Consider the following 22,041-nt stretch of genomic DNA (forward strand, 5'->3'; position numbering starts at 1 on the left):
TAGAATATCGCAAATGAATGTACTTACTTATGGCTTGCAGATATATTATTTTTTTAAATTTCGTTGATAATTATTTAAATTTAGAAGTAAATTTAATTTAATATTAAAATTCCGCCAGTCTACTTTTGTAAATCGGGAGTGTACACTCTCTAGCTTTGTGTTGTCAAAGTTAACGATCGAATTAATTTTTGATATATACAATGTTGCAAATATCACTTAATGTGTGTCAATTTCTTCAAGAAAAAAATTCAATTTATTTAAATAGGAAAATTCATCATATGCACCGTAGTTTTGTTTTTCAGACAAATTTTATATAATCCTTTAAATAAGTTGGCACTGTTGCGCTTTCTCAACAGATCACACGATCAAGGAGGAGTTAAAAGGCATGAGTTTAGAAGGGGAGCGGTCTGCCATTGTCAGCTACAATTACTGCAAAATCTAAGAAACGGTCTTTCGATGAGAAGGAGTGTTATCATTGTAAAAATGCCAGCTTTCTAGACATAGTATGTTACAGCAAACTTGTTAAATTATTTCTGTTACAAGACTCATGGAACATCCTGTAAAACTGAAATTTTGCATCAAAAACTATGTCAATAATGGCAGCACAAGACCCCCTTGAAGAGTGAAGTGGAAATCGAAAAGGAGCAAGAAAAATAAACAAGAATTGCGAGGCAAACGAGATTTACTTGATTGCTTCTAATTTTACTAAAAAATAAAAATATCAGAATAGATTCAAGTATTTGCGTATCAAATTTTTATTCGCCTATTCAAATTTTCCCTTTATCTTCTATTATCATATTCTATAATATTTAAATCAACGCCGATCACTTTACATTTTTTATTTTCAGTATAAACAAGTGAAAACAAACAATTGACTGTGTTAATTGTTGAAGTACCATGTATAAATAGTGTTGATGACGCAATCGTTTGTGATATCACATAGCTGATATTCCAATATTAAAACAAACTATAAAATTTGCACGGAATTAGCGCCCTCCTGGGTGAACAGTGATGTTTACGAAAACATATTTCAAACAAAAGTTGTTAATTTGTTATATGGAACATTTCTTACATTTAAAATTATGTTCTATCTCTAATGGTTTACAAGATGGGTCCTAGGGACCCAAGGCCCAATTGCCCTATGTTGCTCATTTACGAACTTGACCTCACTTTTAACGTCCTAAGCACGCTATAAAAATTTCAGCTTGATATCTCTTTTCGTTTTTGAGTTATCATGCTTACGGGCAGACAACCGAAAATGGTTGACTAATTAAGTGATTCTATGAAAACCTATACCAAAATTTTTTTCGTAGTGTCAATATTCTTAAGCGTTACAAACTTGGGGGTAAACTTAATATACTATGGTATATTTGACATACATAACAAATACAACGTCAAAGCTATTGTGCTATGTCATTCTAAATGTAATACTTAAAATTTATATTTTATGCATATTTACTTTAATTGGTAAGATATATTCGTGATGACGTACTCAGATCGCAAAATACCCGAGTAAAATTTAATAATATATTACCTACGGATTTTAAGAAGGTTTATTTTGATAAACAAGGAGTATTTTGATAAACACAATTATCTTTCAAGGTTTTACAATAATGCTTTACTAAATAATTAGATTTCCAAATTACAGCGGAAGCTATATGGGGTTGAGTGTGCAAAATATGAGTACCGCATTTTGTTAATTGATTCTTGATCAGAAAAGCTTTAAGATTAATATTGTGGATCTTGCCAGAAATGGGTCATTTAACGTCAAAAAGGCTCTTTGTGATTTTTACAGTTTAATGTTTGGAAAAACTCCAAAAAAGCCGATTTAATTGCTAAAAAACATAAAGCTAGATTTTTCAGCTTATCAAAATTCTAAAATAAAGTTTGAACATCCTTTAATAAGTTCTGAAGAGTAATACAGGTTACTTCATTCTAGAAGCTCAATTTTCAATTTTTAAAAGGATGTTTAATTCCCACTATTAACAAGAAGTAAGACAGAGATACTAATATTTCAGTCTTACACACTGTTAATAAGAATTATAACATCTTTAAAGAATTAAAGGTTGATACTTTAGAATTAAAGAATCTGTAATTACTCTTCAGAGCTTCATAAAGGATGTTCAAACTTTATTTTATAATTTTGATGAACTGAAATTGAAATGGCTTTTTTGGAGTTTTTCCAAATATTGAACTGTTAATATGTCGAAAACGAAGAAGTTTACGAAAAAATCACAAAGAGCCTTTTTGACATTAAATGGCCCATAGAACCTAGGGTAAGATTAAATTGATTCAAGAAAATGTCATTTAACTGTTTTTGTGGAGGTCGGTGGTAATAAGGTTTCTGGCAAGATCCCCAATATTAATCTATAAGCTTTTCTGATCAAGAATCATTTGACAAAATGCGGTACTCATATTTTGCACACTCAACCCCAACCAGCGCCTGTACTAAATGTTGATTGCAAAATTATGGCGAAAATATTTATTATATTTATCTTATATTTCCTATACTGCAATAAATTAAAATCATAATAAATCGACACCATTAGAATTGTCTAAAGATTAAATTTTTTGTACAGGATTCTAATCAGCTGATTTAATCTTTTTCTTTTGTGAAAAATCCGTATTTAGAAATTACCCCAGACCTCAAAATTTTAACGTCTATAAATCAAAATTGTAATCTAAAACAAAATTTTTAGTTTATAGTTTTTTCTTACAATCTTAATTTCGACTTGCTAGAAACAATGGAAAGTATTTTATTAAAAGATTAAGATATATTTCCTGGAAACGTTAATACCTGCACCATATGTAATGTTTTCTACAATATAAGCCTCCGTATTAAATAATATTTTGAAAATTTTTATGCATTTTTAAAGATTAAAATAATTTATCGTATTGCATCGGAATATTTTCATGTTTATCTGTATAATCTTCATTATCAGTTCTCCAAATGCATTATGATATTTTGAATAAAGTTGCTTAGAATACTATAATTTAGATGCTTTCCTAGAAGACTTTGAATACCTATTTAAATCGAAAGCTGATTTTCTCAATATCTTCTATGCAATTTTTAAACATTACATTTTATTTAATTATTTTTTAAATATTTTTTCTTGCTATTTTGTGGAAATTTTAGATTATAAAATGTAACATTAAAAATGCCTTTAAAACCACCATGTTGAAAAAGATCTACAAAAATTTCTACTATTGCAGCCATTTATTGAAACAGTCGTAGCGAACATTTGACCTATGGCCTGCATAATTATGCCATGCATATGAATAATATATGCAAGGTATACTAAGTTTAGTCCCAAGTTTTTAACGCTTAAAAATATTGATGCGATAAACAAAAGTTTGGTATCGGTGTTTATAAAATCACCTAATTAGTCCATTTTCGGTTTCCTGCCTGTCTGTTTGTCTATCTGAAAAAAGATATCAAACTGAAATTTTTACAGTGTACTCAGGACGTTAAAAGTGAGGTCGAGTTCGTAAATGAGCAACATAGGTCAATTGGGTCTTGGGTCCGTAGGACCTATTTTGTAAACCATATTTAGTACATCTCGTAGCCAGAAACCAGGGGTACGCACAGACAGGTTAAACCCTACGGATTTCGAAATATCGAGTTTATAATTATTATATTATTTACTAGAATAATCTTTCGTAGCGTAAATATTTAATCTTATGAATTTGGTATCTCCTTAGTAATTCACTTTCCTTCACTTAGAAGGTTCCTTTTCTGTATATGTTGGCGTCGCAGAGACTCGGTGGTTGTCATAATATCAGCAGTGGCTTCGCTTACCTTATACAGAAATTAATACCTTTACAGAGAAATTGATTCCAAAATCAACACCGATTACAACGTCGCTGAAGATGATATTTCCAGAAAAATACAGAGAAAGACAAACACCATGCCTGTGGGATACCTAATATGTCATAAAACTGGTGAAAGATCAGAAAGCTGGATGTTGTCATCTTGGACGAAATAAAAATAAGACTTGTAAAAACAATTAGCTCCTGATTGCAGTTTTTAGTGCCGAAGAAGAAAACATTGATTTATGGATAGTAATTTTTTTTCAAACTTTGGATATACAGCTTTAATCGTCAGAGGAGATTACAGTAGTTTACAGATTTATTTACGTAAATCCAGAAAAGAGAAATTCCTGATTTATTTGTGCTCGTTTTTTTTTTTCAATATAGAACTACATTTTCCAAAACGTATCATCTATTGACAACAGAAATCTATTTGACAACCCATTTTCGCGAGGTTATGATGTAGGGAATGGAATTTTTCCAAGTATTATGACTTTATTTGACTTTATTTTGGGTCGATTAGTGGAAATCTTGTCATTCTAATATATATTCAACAGAAAAATGTTATTTTGAGGTGTATTTTTCATCAGTTGCAGTTTTACGATTGTTCCCGTAGGTTTCAAGCAACTCTGTATTGTTCTAGCAGATCTAGAAGTGCCTTAGAATTTGTAGAGATGAGTGAGTGAGCTTCACTTGGAGCTGTATATTATATTGGATTTCAGAACTTCACTTTGTACTTTTTGAAGGCCGTTAAAAACACACGTATCTAATTGAATTAACTGCACAATAAACATTGGTACTAACGTAGATACTAAATTCCAAATATATGTAAAAACATTGATAAATTTTTATAGATAAGTTAAACACAAAGATTATAGCAAGGTTCCGTTTTCAAAGTAGGTCTTTTTATGTGCTAAAACCTTTTTACTTGAAAACTGCAAAATAAATTTGAACTTTTAAAGTTTATACAAGTGTTGAGTTAAAAACTTTGTTTCTGAACTAAAATTTTTATACCATGCATATATGTAATATGCAAGGTATACTAAGTTTAGTCCCAAGTTTTTATACCATGCATATATGTAATATGCAAGGTATACTAAGTTTAGTCCCAAGTTTGTACGCTTAAAAATATTGATGTTACGCACAAAAATTTGGTATAGGTGTTCATAAAATTACCTACTTAGTCCATTTCGGGTTGTCCGCCCGTCTGTGGACACGATAACTCAAAAACCAAAAAATACCTATCAAGCTTTATTTTTTACAGCGTACTCTGGACGTAAAAAGTGAGTTCGAAAATGAACTACATAGGTCAATTGGGCCTTGGATCCGCAGAACCCATCTTGTAAACCGTTAGAGATAGAACAAAAGTTTAAACGTAAAAAATGTTTCTTATAAAAAACAAAACAACTTTTGTTTGATACATTTTATCGTAAACATCACTGTTTACCCGTGAGGGCGCAAATTAGGCGTAAATTGTATAGTAAGTATTACTTGGGAATATCACTTATTAGTTATGTATGTATGACACGAATGTATGTGGAATGTGAGTAATCACCCCTGTCTATGCATGGTATTTCAACAGTTATCTCAGTCAATTGTTTGTTTTCACTTATATGTATTACATTTAGAATGACATAGCACAATTTTTAAAATATTTTTAATTCAAGCAAAACTTTGTTGCATCAAGAAATCCTCATTTTCTGCGTAGTTGTATTTTGTTAACGTCCCAGTATAAGAAGTTATTGTAATGGGTCCGATTTTCAAAATCGAAATTTTCTACATGTCTTTGCGTTTTATGGTCCGTACGTTCGTGGGAATTTTCTTGTCCGAAGCGTATTAACGGCAATATGATCCGAAAAAAATTTCGTTACATATTTATAACTCTTTATTATACTGGGAAGTTATATATGTGGACCTCAAGAGTCTCAATCGACCTAGCTCTGGGCCTATATATGGCTTTATGTATGTGATCACTAATTTCGTACAGAGACACTAAAAAAGGTTTAAATTGTAAGTTGGACAAAGCGTGTAATGGGAAATCAGAACCTATTATATAATATAAAACACTTTCTATACAATTTTACGGAGCCCTGAACAGTAAGGCGCACACGCACTTAATAATTTTTACACATGTTGTCACGTCACGTTTAAAGTTTAATTTTTTTGTTAAATTTAAGTGGAAAATTATTATAACGGTAGTTTCCTTTAAGTTTTCTTGGCTTTGTCAAGTTTAATACTCCTCTCCTAAAACTTGTTGTGTTTTTTGGCAGTGTAACAATTTCAACTGCCAACAATTTTGACGAGCAATAATTTGCTACAGATAACTTATAGTGAAATTTTTCTAAATAATTTTATACGAATTTGTTTATCAATATGTGCAATTTGCATTAAAGTGATATTTGATCGGTACAAAAAGTCCAAAAGGATTTTTATAGATTACCTACCATACTTCTCGGAATAAGCAACTTCAAAACTGTTAAGAATAAGTAAAATATTTGGGTTTTGAATGAAACCGGAAATTGCCCAACTGCGTCCAAAATCCTTCTGGGAACTATTCATAGATATAAAATTTCCGAAAAGAATATTGATGGTACGCTTTATTTCAGGTTGGCTACATATTTGCATATACTTCCAAAACACAAGCGCAAAATTTTTTTTCATGGCCGATAAGTGCTAGATTAGAAATTTTTCAAGTCTTTTACTACCTACCTATAAAGTGTTTACATCCTGTGTCTTATAATTGCATAGCGCAGATAAGAAATAACTCGATAAAATACCTTAATATATTGATACGTAAATACTTGTACTTTTATACCATGTATACATGCAACATATCAAGGTATACTAAAGTTAATCCCAAGTTTGTAACGCTTAAAAATATTAATGCTACGAATATAATTTTGGTAAAGGTAGTCATAAAATCAACTAATAAATCTGTCCATATGTCAGTTTATCCGTCCGTCTGTAAACACGATAACTCAAAAACGAAAAGAAATATGCTGAAATTTTTATAGCGTGTTCAGGAGGTAAAAAGTAAGTGAATTTGTAAATGAGCAACATTAAGCAATTGGGTCTTGGGTCCGTCTTGTAAACCGTTAGAGATATTCCTTATACAAAAATAAACAACTTTTGTTTGTAAACATCACTCATTACCCGTGAGGCCGGAAATTAGGCATAATAAAGGTTTTTTGTATCAAGTATACATTTATTATATATACAGGGTGGCTAGCTAAGTTGGCAACATATGGAGAACTTTTTTATAATAAGGTATACGAATAAAATTTATTCTTTATAAACAGCTCTTCTTTCAAAAATATTAACATTAAGCTATTCACTGCTGACAAAGAATGTATAGGATGTCCACAAATTGAGTAAGTTCGATAGGGATGTTAATGATTGTTTAGAAATATAGATTTTGAACAGATAATAAGGAAAACAGTTCAAAAAATCACTCCCGAGATATGTAGGAGTGAATTTAAACAATTTTGTAATAGAACAATTACATGTATGGAACGAGAAGTTGGATACATTCAGGCAAAAACGAACCGAAGATAATTGTATTTACTTACGTCATCAATATAAATTTTAACGTAAAAAATGAAAAATAAATGTTCTGCATTAATTTTTTTTTTTTTTTTTGTAAATTTTTCAAATTCGCAAATAAACATTTTACGATGACTGATTAATTTGGATAACAGAAATGTTTTATAAGTAGGATTGGCAAAATTTAATTTAAAATTAAAGTGGTCAAACAAAACATTCCCATTGTTAACAATTAATTCATAAATAATTATCTTCAGTTCGTTTTTGCCTCAACGTATCCACTTTCGCGTTCCATAAATGTAAAAGTTATTTTACAAAATTGTTTAAATACAGTCCTACATATCTCGGGAGTGATTTCTTGAACCTTTTCTTTCATTTTCTGTTCAAAATGGTTTACATTGCTAAACGATCATTAACATTCCTATCGAACTTTCACAATTTGTGGAAAACCTATAGGTTCTATGTCAACTTTTTATAAAGAATAAATTTTTTTCGCAAACCTTTCGTAAAAAAAGTTTTCCGTATGTTGCCAACTTAACTAGCAACCCTGTATATATGTGTTTGTTAATAGGATATAGTATGTTCACTATGAGGAAATAAAGTGTAAAGAAAGATACTCTTATTACTTTGTGTGTAAGAGTGGTTGCCTGTCCTTACTTACATGACGTAAAATAACAAACGATGGTCTAATCAACATTGTCTATACATGGTATTTCAACAATTGGCTCAATCAATTGTTAGTTTTCACTTGTTATAAATAAAATAATTATTGTGTCTTCTCACAAATAATTAAAAAAGGTGCATATACTGGCGAATATATCGGAAAATTATTTCGTTTTTTCAATCGGAAATATGCAAACAAATCGTACCCGAAACCGTATGCACGCGTATGTGTTCCGCTAATAACCAATGGAACTTAAAAACTCACTCTATATTATATTTAAACTAGCAGACTCGGCCACGCGTTGCTGTTGCCAAGGTTCTTGTTATATTACATTGTAGTAAACCTAGTAACAACAGTCAAAGCAAAATTTAGGTTATTCCTTAGCCTCTGCAACACGTGGTGGTTATGCTATTAAAATATAGCTTATAGGAAACCTTTGCATTTTTAACATAGCGCCATCTATTTAATACATATGTTTTTTTATTGAATATAAAAAAGATAAATGGCACTAGGCTGTATGAATACTTACTTACTAACGTAAACTTTGAAATAAAGTTTTTGTCGCATTTTCCTTTATCAGTTTAAAGGTAATTTATCGTGTTACTTCGATTACAAAGTAGTAACCATTAACACTTACTACCTAAAATTGTTTCATATTTCCTCTCAATACAATTCTTTACAACGAGATTTTAGCCCGAAATTATTGAAAAAACTGGAAATTACTTTTTTAATTTAGAGTATGTGGTATTCTTATTTCACTTTAAGGGTGGCTGGCATTGATGGATTTGAATTTTATGAATATTGGATCATAGTCAAACATGGAAAAAGTCCTGGCTAGAAACTTCATACGTAAATCAAAGTACGAAATCTGCATGTCGTCAGCCAATGTCTTGTGCTTGCTATATTCATATAATATTGTGTAAATGATTCTGAAAATAAAACAATCATCAAATAGATCCAACAAGGGGAATTGTCTTTGATAGCCAATTTAGAAAGTTTGATAAGATAATTTACAATAATATAAATAGATATTGATTACTTACGTTTGTTTTAAATATTAATTGAAATAAATGTAAATTATTTATACTTTTCTAAGTACATTATTATTCGTTGAATTCGTCATGTTGATATGTAGTACCAAATCAGAGTTCGAAAATACCGAAAAATGTTTTTTTTTTTTGGAATTGCTTTAAAGTTTTGGGCGATGTTTGAATAAATTTTTTATTTATTTAAAAGAGTATATCAAACCATTTTGCGTAATATACAGAGTGATTTTTTAAAAAGTTTTCGGCTAATTTAAAAAAAGGGGGTAATTTCCGGGTCTTATTTCCAGTAAAAGGTGGGGCTGGTGTGTTAAACCCGGGTCGAACTTCCTTTTTTAAATGAAACTACATATTTTTATAGCGGATTATGTTTTATTTTAAAGTTGATTATCCTTTGATCCGGATGGTGCTCCTAGAAAATAAAACTAGACAAAACTATAGGCAAAGTACAAAATTTTAATTTTTTGTTTTTTTGACCAAGTTTAAGCAGAAAAGTATTTTTTATATGGACGCGTAGTTTTCGAATTAAACATTCTTGATAAATTAAAAATACAATATTCGCTTTTAAGAAAAATGTGTTATTTTTTCAATTTCTGAGGGAATTCGCTTAGCTAACGAAGCTCCTGTGCTACGAATTTTTTAATGTTTCAGCATAGCTCAATAGCCGCATGTTGACTTTCAATTTTGTAACTATTCAGCTTTTTCATGTTTGTTGATGCTCTTGGATACCTACAGCTACAGCGAAGAATTTTAGACGAACAAATGTTTGATATTTCTCTACTTCTGTTATCAATTATCTTTCATCTGCCAAGTAATCAGACACCAAAGAAATATTGAGTTTTAAAACATTTTATACTGCTTGTTTTTACCCACATGACTGTGCGCTTAAGCACATACAATATATTTCACTAAGAGCTGGTTTCTTTCAACCAAGTTGGATAATGGAGTTGCATATGGGGTTTTATTGACCAGTTGACTGTGAAAAGGCTTATGCATCCATTACTAAATTATCGTATAGTAAAAATCATTTTTTTCTGAAATGTAGCTAATAAAAAGGCCTTGCTAAGGTTGTATCTTATTGTGAGGCAACTTATTAACAAAAATAAGTATATTGTTAGGCTAATTAGGCTAGGTGCCTGAAAAAGTTATGTTGTTTAAATAAAAATCCATTAATGTTCGAAATTATGACTAAAAATTAACCGAAATTAATGATAAATATGTGTCCATATTCAAAATCAATATTTTTCTAGACTATTATAAAGCGACAGGTAAGCACTTTTAAGCGATTTGTTCTGAAGAATCAATTGTTTTACAGAAACTTGCGAGAGTACCTACTTCAAATTTAAAAAATTTTAATTAGTCAGATGTTATCAAACACTCAAGTATCGTTTGCTTTTACGTATATAAAAGGAAAAATTTGTAAAGTAAATCAGTTCCGTTGAAAGCATTTGTGAAAATAAAATTTTGATAATATAGAAATAAAGTTCAAGAACAAATAATGAAAGGTTTGTGCAAAATTTTAATTATATATGTACAATGCTAAAGGAAAGTTTATTTTTGCAGGTGTCTTTATTTTACTGGTGGTCGTATGTTCGGCATTTGCGACTCCTACTTGTCCAAAAGAAAATCCCTTAGGCGAAGATGTTCTCTTATCTGCAGAAGATTGTCAACATTTTTATAAATGTGATAACGGAAAAGCGTATTTAATGGAATGTCCAGCAAACGAAGAATGGGGCCAAGAACTTCAACGTTGTGATTGGCCAGAAGTTGCCCAATGTACACTATCGTCATCAAGTCCTACACAAACAAGCCCCACGCCTACTCCATCAGAAAACCCATCACCAACACCAACGACAGCAACGCCAAAGCCAACCACACCTGCTTATGTTAACTGTCCACAAGAAAATCCTATTGGAGAAGATGTTCTTTTACCTGCTCCAGATTGTCAACACTTTTATAAATGTGACCATGGCAAAGCCTATTTAATGCCGTGCCCAGCAAATCAAGAATGGAGTCAAGAATTGAAACGTTGTGATTGGCCCGAAGTTGCTCAATGTACCCCATCGTCATCAAATATACCAAATCCTAAGCCTACTACTTCCGAAACAACCTCATCGATATCAACACCAAAACCCACTTCACCACCAAATGTTAGCTGTCCTCCAGAGAATCCCGAAGGTGAAGATGTTCTTTTACCAGCTGAAGATTGTCAACACTTCTACAAATGTGATCATGGCAAACCAACTTTACAAGAATGTCCGGAAAATTTAGAATGGAGTCAAGAACTTCAGCAATGTGACTGGCCAGAAGTTGCTCAATGTACACCATCATCAAATACAACAAGTACCGCTCCTTCATCATCAACTGACACACCAACAGTAACAACTCCAAGAACACCAACATCAAAACCAACAACACCAAAAAATCCCAGTAATATTTGCCCATCAGACAATGGAGAATATGAAACTTTGTTACCAATTCCTGGAGTATGTGATAAATTTTACAAATGTGATTTTGGTGATGCTAAAGTAGAAGATTGTCCACCAGGTACCAAATTTTCGCATATAATGTTGCGTTGTGATTTCCCTGATGTTGCCAATTGCGTAGAAGGTGTAACAGGAATGGAAAGTTAAGAACCGGGTACTATTTTAATCGTATTTCCGAGTATTATTATAATTTTTTTTTTAAATCATATTTATTATTTTTTTTATTAAATAAACCACCATAATTAAAATTCAATCATTGTATTTTATTTTAAACTGATACCTATGAATTGGTACACAATTTCTAAGGTGCTGTGAGTCATCAAGTTTCCTTGAACATAGTTTCCCTTGCAACCCTACCGTCCTTTTTTATACACACAAATTGGCTTACTCTCTGGAGATACCGTGCTAGACGAGAGGAACGATCGTAAATTATATTAGATATTAGAATAAGTCAACAAAAGACAAGGATCGATAATAAAAAAACGTTTTTTACTGTCCAATTTTAAGGGATCTGTCGTATATTTTAGTATGTCACCGGTTAAAATGTTAGTTTCCATTTCATGAACGGTATAAATAATATCTTCGTAATAAATTATGAAAACATAAGGTTTTTAAAATACTGTCGACAACAGTATAGGTCTGAAACTGAAATGGTATATATAAACTAAATGAATGGAATACCAAAATGAATCAAGGCAATTCCCGAGAAAAGATTGGTCAAGAGCAAAAGTTTCGTTTTTCACTAATAGTGAGAGGTAAAAACAAAAATGCTTAGTCTAATCCACACAAATTTTACAAATCAGATGACAAAAACTTCGTACTTAGGCTTTCAAAATTTTAAAATCAAACATGAAGTTCCACTATGAAAATTCAACATACCTTTTCATAAGATATAAAACAATCAAAGAAAACAGAAATAAAACATAACACAACCTCCGGCGTTTATTTTTCTATTGACATACAGAAATTGAATGCAAACTTTCTATTTATTATCTATTCAATGAATATTTTTATTTTTCTTGAAAATGGAAAATGTTAAGTCAACATTGAGTCTATGTCAGGCATGGGCAAATGTGACTCAGAGAAGTCCCTTACACTTCTGTAACTAAATAACGAGCAAGTGACAACCTAACCAGTGTCCAATATTACGAGTAAGACAGAGAGACAACTGTGACTTGTCTATCTATCTCATTACTATTAGAGAAACTGAGATAGATAGAAGAGTCGTATACCCGTCTCGCTTCCTCCTCTATGAGCAATGCGGACTTGGATAAAGAAACACACAATAAAGTTTATGGCACACAATAAAGTTATAACAATAGTGACTTCGGCTTAAAATAACTCGCCCATGTCTGCTCTACACTTCTCTTAAAGCTATATGAACATTTGTATATACAAATACCACTTGGAAAATTTGTTGAAAAAAAAATTTTGAGTTTCTTTTGCAATTTTATCGAGAATATAGTGTAATTTTGTCCAACTATTTCGATTGAATGTTGATCTAGGTACTTCAAGATAATTTGTAGTCAGTTTAATGTAGAACCCTATCTGGAGAACCTTAATTCAAAATTAATTTTGGTGAAAATTTTTAATGGAATTTGTATGATTCTCTTTTTAAAAAACTCGATAAATTTTGTGTTCCTGATTATAATAATAAATAATAATATAATAATAAATAATACATATTTGAGAAGAATGCCTATTATAGAGGTTCTTTAATAGGGGTTGGTACATTATGATTTTCAGAGCAACATTTTGCAATAACAAATTACTCGTTTAGAATGAAACTGCGGATTTTAGGTGCCGTAACTGTTTATAGGTATATACAGTGTGTCGCATTTAAGTTGAAGATATCCTCACACTTTCGTCAATTATAGGAATATTGATTTGAAAATTTGCACAGTCATACAGGGGGGTGGATCACATTTTTTAAGGTATTTAACCGACATATGAACCTTAAACTCAGAGTATTACAAATTGACAAATAGGGCAAATTCTTAAAATTTTGAGTAGCGCCACAGACAGTTAGAGATATCGAAAAAGATTATTTGAAAAAGTTGTTTAGAATATTTTTTATACCCATATACCGATTTTCATGACAAAATTCGTATTTGTAATTTTTTCATTATTTTGGTCTGCACTCAAAATTATTACCAATTTATTGAAATATTTGAATACATAACACTAATAAATTATCAATTTTCCAGTTTTTACATTCCATAGTTATAAAATTAAAAAATAAACTTGTCATAATTTTGAGTAAAGACCAAAATATTGAAAAATTATAAATGCGAATTTCGTCATGAAAATCGATACATGGACATAAAAAATATTCTAAGCAACTTTTTCTATTAATTTTTTTTCGATATCTTTAACCATCTCTGGCGCTAGGCAAAATTTTTAGAATTGGCCTTATTGTCAATTTGTGGTACTTGTTGAGTTTAAGGTAAAAGTGTGAAGGTTTCTAATTCATCTTAAATGTCTATTATTAATTTTTTTCTTATCCAGTTCGGTTAGTAGGATTAGTAGACTTTGTTCCGAAGGCTGGGCTGAGTTTATGTAAATGCGCAGTTTGGAGTTTCGTATTTGGGAATATATTAGACATTTTATCAAAAAGTGAGATAAACTTTCTTCTTCTCGCGTGTTACAAACTTGAAAAATTCGAGGTGGATCTCAATTATAAAATATAATTTGAAAATAATAATGAAAATCGTAAAGGTAAAGGTAATTTTAACTAAAGAGTCTCAACTTCTGATTTATGTGAGAATATTGCTTATCTCTTGTAAGATATGATATTGTTAGTTCATTAAGCTATAAACTTGATATCTCGAGAAGTATAAGTCGAAATAAATTTCAGTCCGCGGCAACGATTTCGAATGGTTCAAATTAATTACGTAGAAATTGTAAAATATTTTCATCGGCTTTTTTACGATTTTTTTAGGAAAATCCTTAAGAGAAAATACCAAAGAGATTTGAAAATATTTTAATAAGGTAAGTTTGACGAAAAAATTATGAAAATCGGATACATTTGAACGTATTTTTTAATATATTTCAAGATATAACGTTATCAGTACGTTAGATACTGATAACGTCATATCTTGACGTTTTTGACAAGTAAAAAAACGTTTTTGACAAGTTCAAGTTCAAGTGTTTTGTCGAATTGAAAAAATCTCTTCTCTTGTAGCAATTTTAAAACAGAGATGCAATTTTTAATTTCAGTTTTGATGAAAATTGCTTTTTAAGGTATCTAGTAATTTTGGTATCAGTTCATTGGATTTTAAACTTGGGCGAAGTTTTTTTTTAAACGAAGCCAAAATGTTCGTTGTGGGTTATCATTTATTTAAAATTTCAGATGTTCACTTTTATAATCACAAAATCAATTTCATTGATTATTGTGATTGAATTCATCATTATTTGAGTAGTTTACACCATGTTTTATAAGTATTCCTTATATTTAGGTATTTATATTTCTCCTTTTTATTGTTGTTGTAAATGTTATAATTGTTTAGTATCAAAATTTACTATAATGCATCGTTGGCGCTACGTACAGATCCATGTTATATTGTGTTAGAAGATAAAGTAGGCAACGACATTGAATTGAATTTTAAATAAAAATCTATACACTTACTCGTTTAAACGTCAGGTGTCACTAACGTAAAATATACTAATGTCAAAAATGAGTTAATGTCAACATTTAAACGCATTCAAACATAACCTATATAAAAAATAACATATTATTTTAAACAAACGTGAATAATGTTTAAATCGTTAGCACACAATATCGACGATAAACAACGAACGAATGATGTATATATTAGTGAAAATGTTGATTTTGCAGGAATGTTGTTATCTCCAGATATTCTTAATGGTTTAAATGCTGCCGGCTTTAAAAAACCATCACCCATTCAGTTGAAAGCAATTCCGTTGGCAATGTGTGGTTTTGGTAAGCTTTCGTACAAATTTCAATAATTACAAAGAAATAAGAATACTTATTGTAAATTTTGCAGACTTAATAGTTCAATCAAAGTCTGGAACAGGGAAAACTGCTGTGTTTTCAATAGTGGCTCTTCAATCAATTTCTACACAGATAAAAGATCCACAAGTTTTAATATTAACACCTACTAGAGAAATTGCAGTTCAAATTCAACATGTTTTAAATACAATCGGATCTGAATTAAAAGGTAATGTTTATATTCTTATGAATTTTATCAATTGTAATGTTCAATTTTATTTTAGATTTTAACGCAGAATATTTCATTGGAGGCTTACCAGTTGCTGAAGACAAACAGAAATTGGTAAATAAAAATATTCATGTTGCTATTGGAGCACCAGGACGAATAAAAAGTTTAATTGAAAACAAACATTTAAAAACTAAAAACATAAAACTATTTATTTTGGATGAAGCAGATAAATTAATGTACGAATCTTTTAAAGATGATATAGATTTTATTAACAAAAGTCTTCCCAAATCAAAACAAATTATTGCAACAAGTGCAACTTATACAGATGAATTACATAATTCAGTGGCACAATATATGAAATCTCCTACAAAAATTTCTGTAGAAACCGATATACCTACTTTACTTGGTTTAAAACAATTCGTATCGTTAGTTACACACCACTTGAACATTGTTCGTCAAATACAATATAAAACGAATGAATTAACTCGAATTCTTTCTACAGTACCTTTTAAACAATGTATAGTTTTTACAAATTATCAGATTCGAGCTGAAAGTTTGAGTAATGATCTTAATAAAACGGGTTGGCCATCAACATTTATAGCAGCCAGTCAAACACAAGAGCAACGTTTAAAAGCATTAAAAAAATTAAAGAATCATGAATGCCGTTTATTGATTTCAACCGATTTAACTGCTCGGGGTATTGATGCAGAAAATGTAAATTTAGTTATTAATTACGATGTTCCATATGATGGAGCAACTTATTTACATAGAATTGGTAGAGCGGGACGCTATGGGTCGCTAGGATTATGTATTACAATTTGTTGTAATGGCGATGAGTATACAAAATTTAAAAATTTGATTGGTACTATTAGTACTGATATAGAATTATTGAAGTTACCTACAAACGAAAGTATGCCATCAAATTTATGGAAATGTGATAACATGACTTTTGAAAAAGTTTCTTTTAATCAATCTTTAAAGGAAAATACTTTTGAAAATAATGATGGTTGCTCAAACACTTACGAAATTCAAAGTGATAATTTATTAAAAATTAGTGACTTACAATTGGAAGCTGATATGAATTCACTTGTTGAAAATCATTTGAATTCAACGTATAATCCGCAAGACAAAATAAATATGGAAAGTACGAAAAAAGATAACAATAAATCCGTAATTAATGAAGAAAAAACTTCAGACTTTGGTACACCAATGCTCCAAGATTTATCTTCAACACCACATGCTATGAAAATTCAAAAAGAAAAGCTTTTGATACAAGAAAAAAACGTTGCTCTACTTGCTATTACAAATTTATTAATTAATAATGTTGATTTAAAATTTGAATCATTTAAATTTTTTGAAAATCTTATTAATCTGAAATCCGAAAAGTCTGTTGATAAGTTAAATGATTCAAAATCGACTGACTTACACAATTTTGATGAAAATAAAGATGTGAAAACAAATGAGGATGTGAATGAAAATAGTAGTGATTATCAAAAACAAAAAGTTTTTAAAACAACGATGACAAATGGTTTTAAATCATTTGATGAGCTAAAATCATCTTTTGCCAGCCATCAAAATATTAATGTCGTACAAAACGGAAACGTAATAGATAAAGATGATTCAGGCTTAACTAATTTAGTAAATTTCGATAATCCTCAAGAGAAAACAGTACATTTAGATGTAAATCGAAATGGAAATTCTTCACCGGAGAAATCTGATATAGGAAAAACGACGAATAAAAAATTCAAAAGTAGTTTTAAATCATTTGCTGAGCTAAAAACGTCTATTGCTAGTCATCAACATATCAATGGTACTCAAACTGGAGATCGAATGGATAAAGTTGAAACGAAAGGATACAAGGCGCATGAAAAACTAACAAATGGTTCATCATTTTCTAATTTAGAAAGTTTTGATGGCAGTAATGAAACATCACATGTAGATGTAAATCGTAATGATAATTATCCATCAAGGGTATCTGAGTTGGAAAACACAAGAAGTAAAACATTGGAAAATGGTTTTAAATCGTTTGCTGAGTTAAAAACATCTCTTGTTGGTCGTCAAAATGTGAATGAAAAGCAAATTGGTATTATATTGGATAATGGTGAACCAAGTGGTTTCAAATCATTCGAAGAACTGAAAAATATACGTAATGATCAAAATAATTGTAATAAAACTCAAGAAACATTACCAGAACCTCTAAATTTAATAGAAAACTTTGTCGATAAATCAAAGCAATATACTACAATGAATGGTGAGCTAAAAACCACTAATGGTGATGAAAATCAATCGATTGTCGAATCAACTTATACTAACATCGATAAGGTGAATGTTTCAGAATTACAAGAGGCAGCTATTAATGTTGAAAAAGTAACCAATTTTAATTCAAACGAGAAAAACTTACAAAAAACTAAAATCGATGATGACATAGTTTCTAAATTATCATATTTGTTGTCGTTACTTCAAAATGATAAAGAAATGTACCATGAAAATAAAACAAAATTCAAGAAAGTAAATTACAAAATAATTTTAGACGCTTTATTAAATAATAAACCTATAACCTTAAAGAATTTAACAAAAAAGAGTGATTTTGTTCGAATAATTGAATCTAAAGTTGTAATAGACTCAAATTCTACTAAAAAAACCTACGATGAAACATCAGACAGATGTAAATCAATTGACAATTATTCTCAAAGGGTCAATGAAGAAATATCACCTTGTTTCGAAAATTCACAACCTAAAAATCATTCGAAATCTAAAACTAGTAAATTTCATTGTGATCCAACACAAAAAAGTGATGATGAATTTTATTATTCTCAAAACTATAATCCGAATATAAATTATTCAAATACTAAATATGATTTTAGTAATGTTTCAAGATTTTCAGCATGCCCTACTTGCAGATGTACGTGTAATACTGTTAGAGACAATACGAATTATGTTAATCAGCCGGATTACTATCAATTACAAGAGCAGAATTACCGTCAATCAAACATTAATACTTCATTTTATTCTGGTAATAATTATATTAATTCTTGGTATAATATGTGGAGGGAGCAAGTTTTACACGTTCGAAATCACGTGCAACAGACTATCTATATGAGAGAAATGAAAAAATACAATCAGTAAAAGTATTCTGAAAGGTTGTGTAAAAAATTTTGTTTATTTGTTCAAGAAGTTTTGTTCATACAGTTAAATATTAAAAATTAAATTATTATACAATTTTAATTTTTCTCCATTATGAATTAAGTATAGTTTTTCTCCAGTCTCTTCTCTTTATATTTGTGATGATATTATTATTTTTATTACAAAACTTACTATTATTTACTTAAACTTATTTCTAAATATATTCTTAAAATTATTATTTGTCTTATTTGTGTTTAAACAAAATTGCGATTTGCTGCCCCTCGTGCATTATTTTTAAAATAATGAATATTTTATTTTATCGCTATCGTAAGTTACCGAATAGCGTAAATACAGTCATTAAAAAATTAAATAAGTGTAAAAAAATAGTGAAAAAGTTGATTAACATTATATGAGACCGATTTGTTAATTAACCTATTCACAAATTCAAACAAGCCTAGGGTGAGTCTGGTGCGATCCTTAAGGTGCACACAAATAAATTCCCAGCATAATAAATAGTTATAAATATTTAAAAAAAATAAAAACTCGACCAACTTTCATTTAGATCAGATAAAATTTGGGTATTTTATAAAAAAAATTGATTTTTTGAACTCTATGACGTCATGAATATCCAAAAAATTAAACTTTGCTCTATCACATCCAAAATATATCCAATTTTAATAAAACAAGTATGGAATTGTACTATTTTTTGGTCATACTTTTAGAATTTGCGGCCAAATTTAACCTATTTCTAAAAGTTTTGAACATAGTGTTTGCTATATAATGATATCAAAAAGCGCTAAAAAAAGAAAAAAGGTGACAAAATGAAGTCCAATCCGATGGAATCCTTACGAAAAAACAGGGTCACAAAAAATATATATTTTCTCATCTGGCATGGCTCGCAGGTAATTCGTTCGAGGTTTAAATTGTAGCTTTGAATAGTATCTTTTTCGTCGCAAAATAATACAAATTGTCCACACAATTTGTGAAAATGCAAAAATAGGTACGCTTAATCCGATCATGACCTAACTGTAACAGTTGATCGACACAAAACTAAATTCTCATTTTTCTTTGGGTTTCACGGTTTCATCATATATCTACGTTATTAATAATTATGCGAGGGTGTAGGGCAACTTTTAACGAAGAAAATTCTTTTTTTTTTTTCAAATGTCGTAGGATGCTTCTTTACCATTATCTTTACCGAAGCACCTATTTTTGAATTTTAAAAAATTTTGCGGAAACTTTATTTTGATACCATTAAAAAGCTATAACTTTAGCCTCGAACGAATTTCTTATTACTCATACAAGCAAAAAAAAAAAAAAAAAAAGGATAAAAATGCTTTTTTTTGCCATATAACCTTGTTTTTTCGTATACTTTTCATTAGGTTTGACTTCAGCTAGTCTCATTTTTTCGTTTTTTTAGCGCTACAACCCCTATTTTTTTTATTTTTTTATTAAAATGCTTTTTCCCTTTTTTTTTTGTTGGCAATTTTATGCACTGATTTTAAAAAATCGCTCCGTACACCCCTATTTTTTCCAAAGTATTCTTAAAACTACCATTTTCTCCTAATTATCAGCCTGTAATATAAAAAGTTATGGCAACCGACAACTTTTTTTTTTTTGGGCTGCCGAGGATGCCGGATATATAAATTAGTCAACAGTTAACGTTTCTCATATTTTGCATTCTCTACTCACTCCCAAACCTGATGAATTGTATAGAACAATTATACTACTTGTTTTAATGATATGCTAGAATAATTTTTATCTATCCATTACACAGTCCGTTCTCGACCATTATGATTACTTCTTAGAATCGTACAAATTAAATTATTACTGAACACTGAATAAAAATATACCAAATTCACGGAAATCATTATTGGACCTTGAATCACGCTATGTATTCCTGTTACATTATTCACCTATGTGTAAGTATTTATCAGTTTTGTAATTGAACAAAAAGTAAATTTGAACGATTCGTTTACTCTCTTGCTAGTTAAGAAGATTACATACATTTTTATGTAAAAATCCTAATCGTCTGAGATAGTTGGAAGATTTTTATATGGTGATAAGACATAATTTTTATTTCTTCTAAACTTGACTCCTTGACGTTTTCGAAATATTTTACCTTGAACTGCTGGAAGGATTTAAATTAAAAATTGTTGTCGTGTGTTTTAATTAAAAGAAGATTGTTTCGGCTTTGTTATTTTGTTAAAGTAATTCTGTTTTTAGAATCGAGCACTATGCTCTAACAAATGGTTATTGCACACATATAATATTATCAAATCAAATCGACCTGGGAATCGATCGTTGCACTGTATTTAAGCAATATCGCAGAAACAATCATTTCAAATAGAATTTTCGAATCAATTTTTTGGATTTAAATGACCGTATTAAGTAAATTTTATAACCTAAGCAGAAACAACCGAATTTTTTTGTTTTTTAAGGAGTTCGGAAACATCAAAAATATGAAGAAAATTTTTTGTTTCCGATTTCTAGAAAAAATTAAACATATTGCCATGTTTCCACGCCTCTCTATGTGTGTTATGCCATGCTGTATGTGTTTAATAGCGTGTGAATTAAGCTTTTAATTATTTATATGCAAAATATTGAAGATTTTGCTTGTGAGACTGAACTGCCTTAATAATAATGGATGGGTATGGTACTGTAGAAAGATTATAAAAACACTAGAAATTATTAACTGATCATTATTAAAAAATTAATTAATTTATTGAATTAAATATTTTAATATTTATGTATTCAACAAAATTATCAAATTATTCAAGCGATAAATTTAATTTAAATGCAGGTGCTTTATTAACTTTGAAAATTATCTCAATGCTGCTGTATATAATTTAATAGAAACCATTCTTGATGACAAATCATGTCCGTTTGATGTGATAATTTATAACTAATTATTATACAATTAATGAATCATAACGATATATTAATTAGACGAATAATATTCAGTTTTTAAAAATAATAATTTATTGTATAAAGAACCCAGTGTGATCCATACAGAAATTAAATTGTATATTTGTAGATACAATGTCCTAGCATTGCAAACTGTTCTCGCAAATAGAGCACAAAAATAGGATCATGTTTTATGGACTTGACTACAACGGCCGAACGACACTAAACATCAAACTATAAAACTAGACTTAATGCTGTAAAGGCTTGTCCTTACATTTGTTGAT

At 29.7% G+C, this 22,041-nt stretch overlaps 2 protein-coding genes across 2 annotated transcripts; both read left to right on the plus strand.

Annotated features, from left to right (window-relative positions):
* The first annotated feature begins 10,497 nt into the window (after positions 1-10,497).
* On the plus strand, positions 10,498-11,779 carry LOC123297575 (probable chitinase 10). Its single transcript, XM_044879297.1, has 2 exons — positions 10,498-10,565; positions 10,624-11,779. The coding sequence occupies exons 1-2, from the start codon at positions 10,559-10,561 to the stop codon at positions 11,691-11,693; spliced, it is 1,077 nt and encodes a 358-aa protein (XP_044735232.1). The 5' UTR covers positions 10,498-10,558; the 3' UTR covers positions 11,694-11,779.
* A 3,420-nt stretch (positions 11,780-15,199) lies between these two features.
* Positions 15,200-18,853, plus strand: LOC123297932 (probable ATP-dependent RNA helicase ddx20). Its single transcript, XM_044879768.1, has 5 exons — positions 15,200-15,489; positions 15,554-15,727; positions 15,783-17,011; positions 17,114-18,094; positions 18,293-18,853. Exons 1-5 carry the CDS (start codon positions 15,303-15,305, stop codon positions 18,851-18,853), a joined length of 3,132 nt encoding a protein of 1,043 aa, XP_044735703.1. The 5' UTR covers positions 15,200-15,302.
* The last annotated feature ends 3,188 nt before the right edge of the window (positions 18,854-22,041 follow it).

The sequence above is a fragment of the Chrysoperla carnea genome, chromosome 4 (assembly GCF_905475395.1).
Source record: "Chrysoperla carnea chromosome 4, inChrCarn1.1, whole genome shotgun sequence".
In the NCBI taxonomy this organism is placed as follows: Eukaryota; Metazoa; Arthropoda; class Insecta; order Neuroptera; family Chrysopidae; genus Chrysoperla; species Chrysoperla carnea.

Coding starts and splice junctions, on each gene's coding strand:
- LOC123297932 (XM_044879768.1), top strand. CDS start 15,303: ATGTTTAAATCGTTAGCACACAATATCGACGATAAACAACGAACGAAT. Junction 15,490..15,553: donor GTTGGCAATGTGTGGTTTTG/GTAAGCTTTCGT, acceptor TAAATTTTGCAG/ACTTAATAGTTCAATCAAAG. Junction 15,728..15,782: donor AATCGGATCTGAATTAAAAG/GTAATGTTTATA, acceptor ATTTTATTTTAG/ATTTTAACGCAGAATATTTC.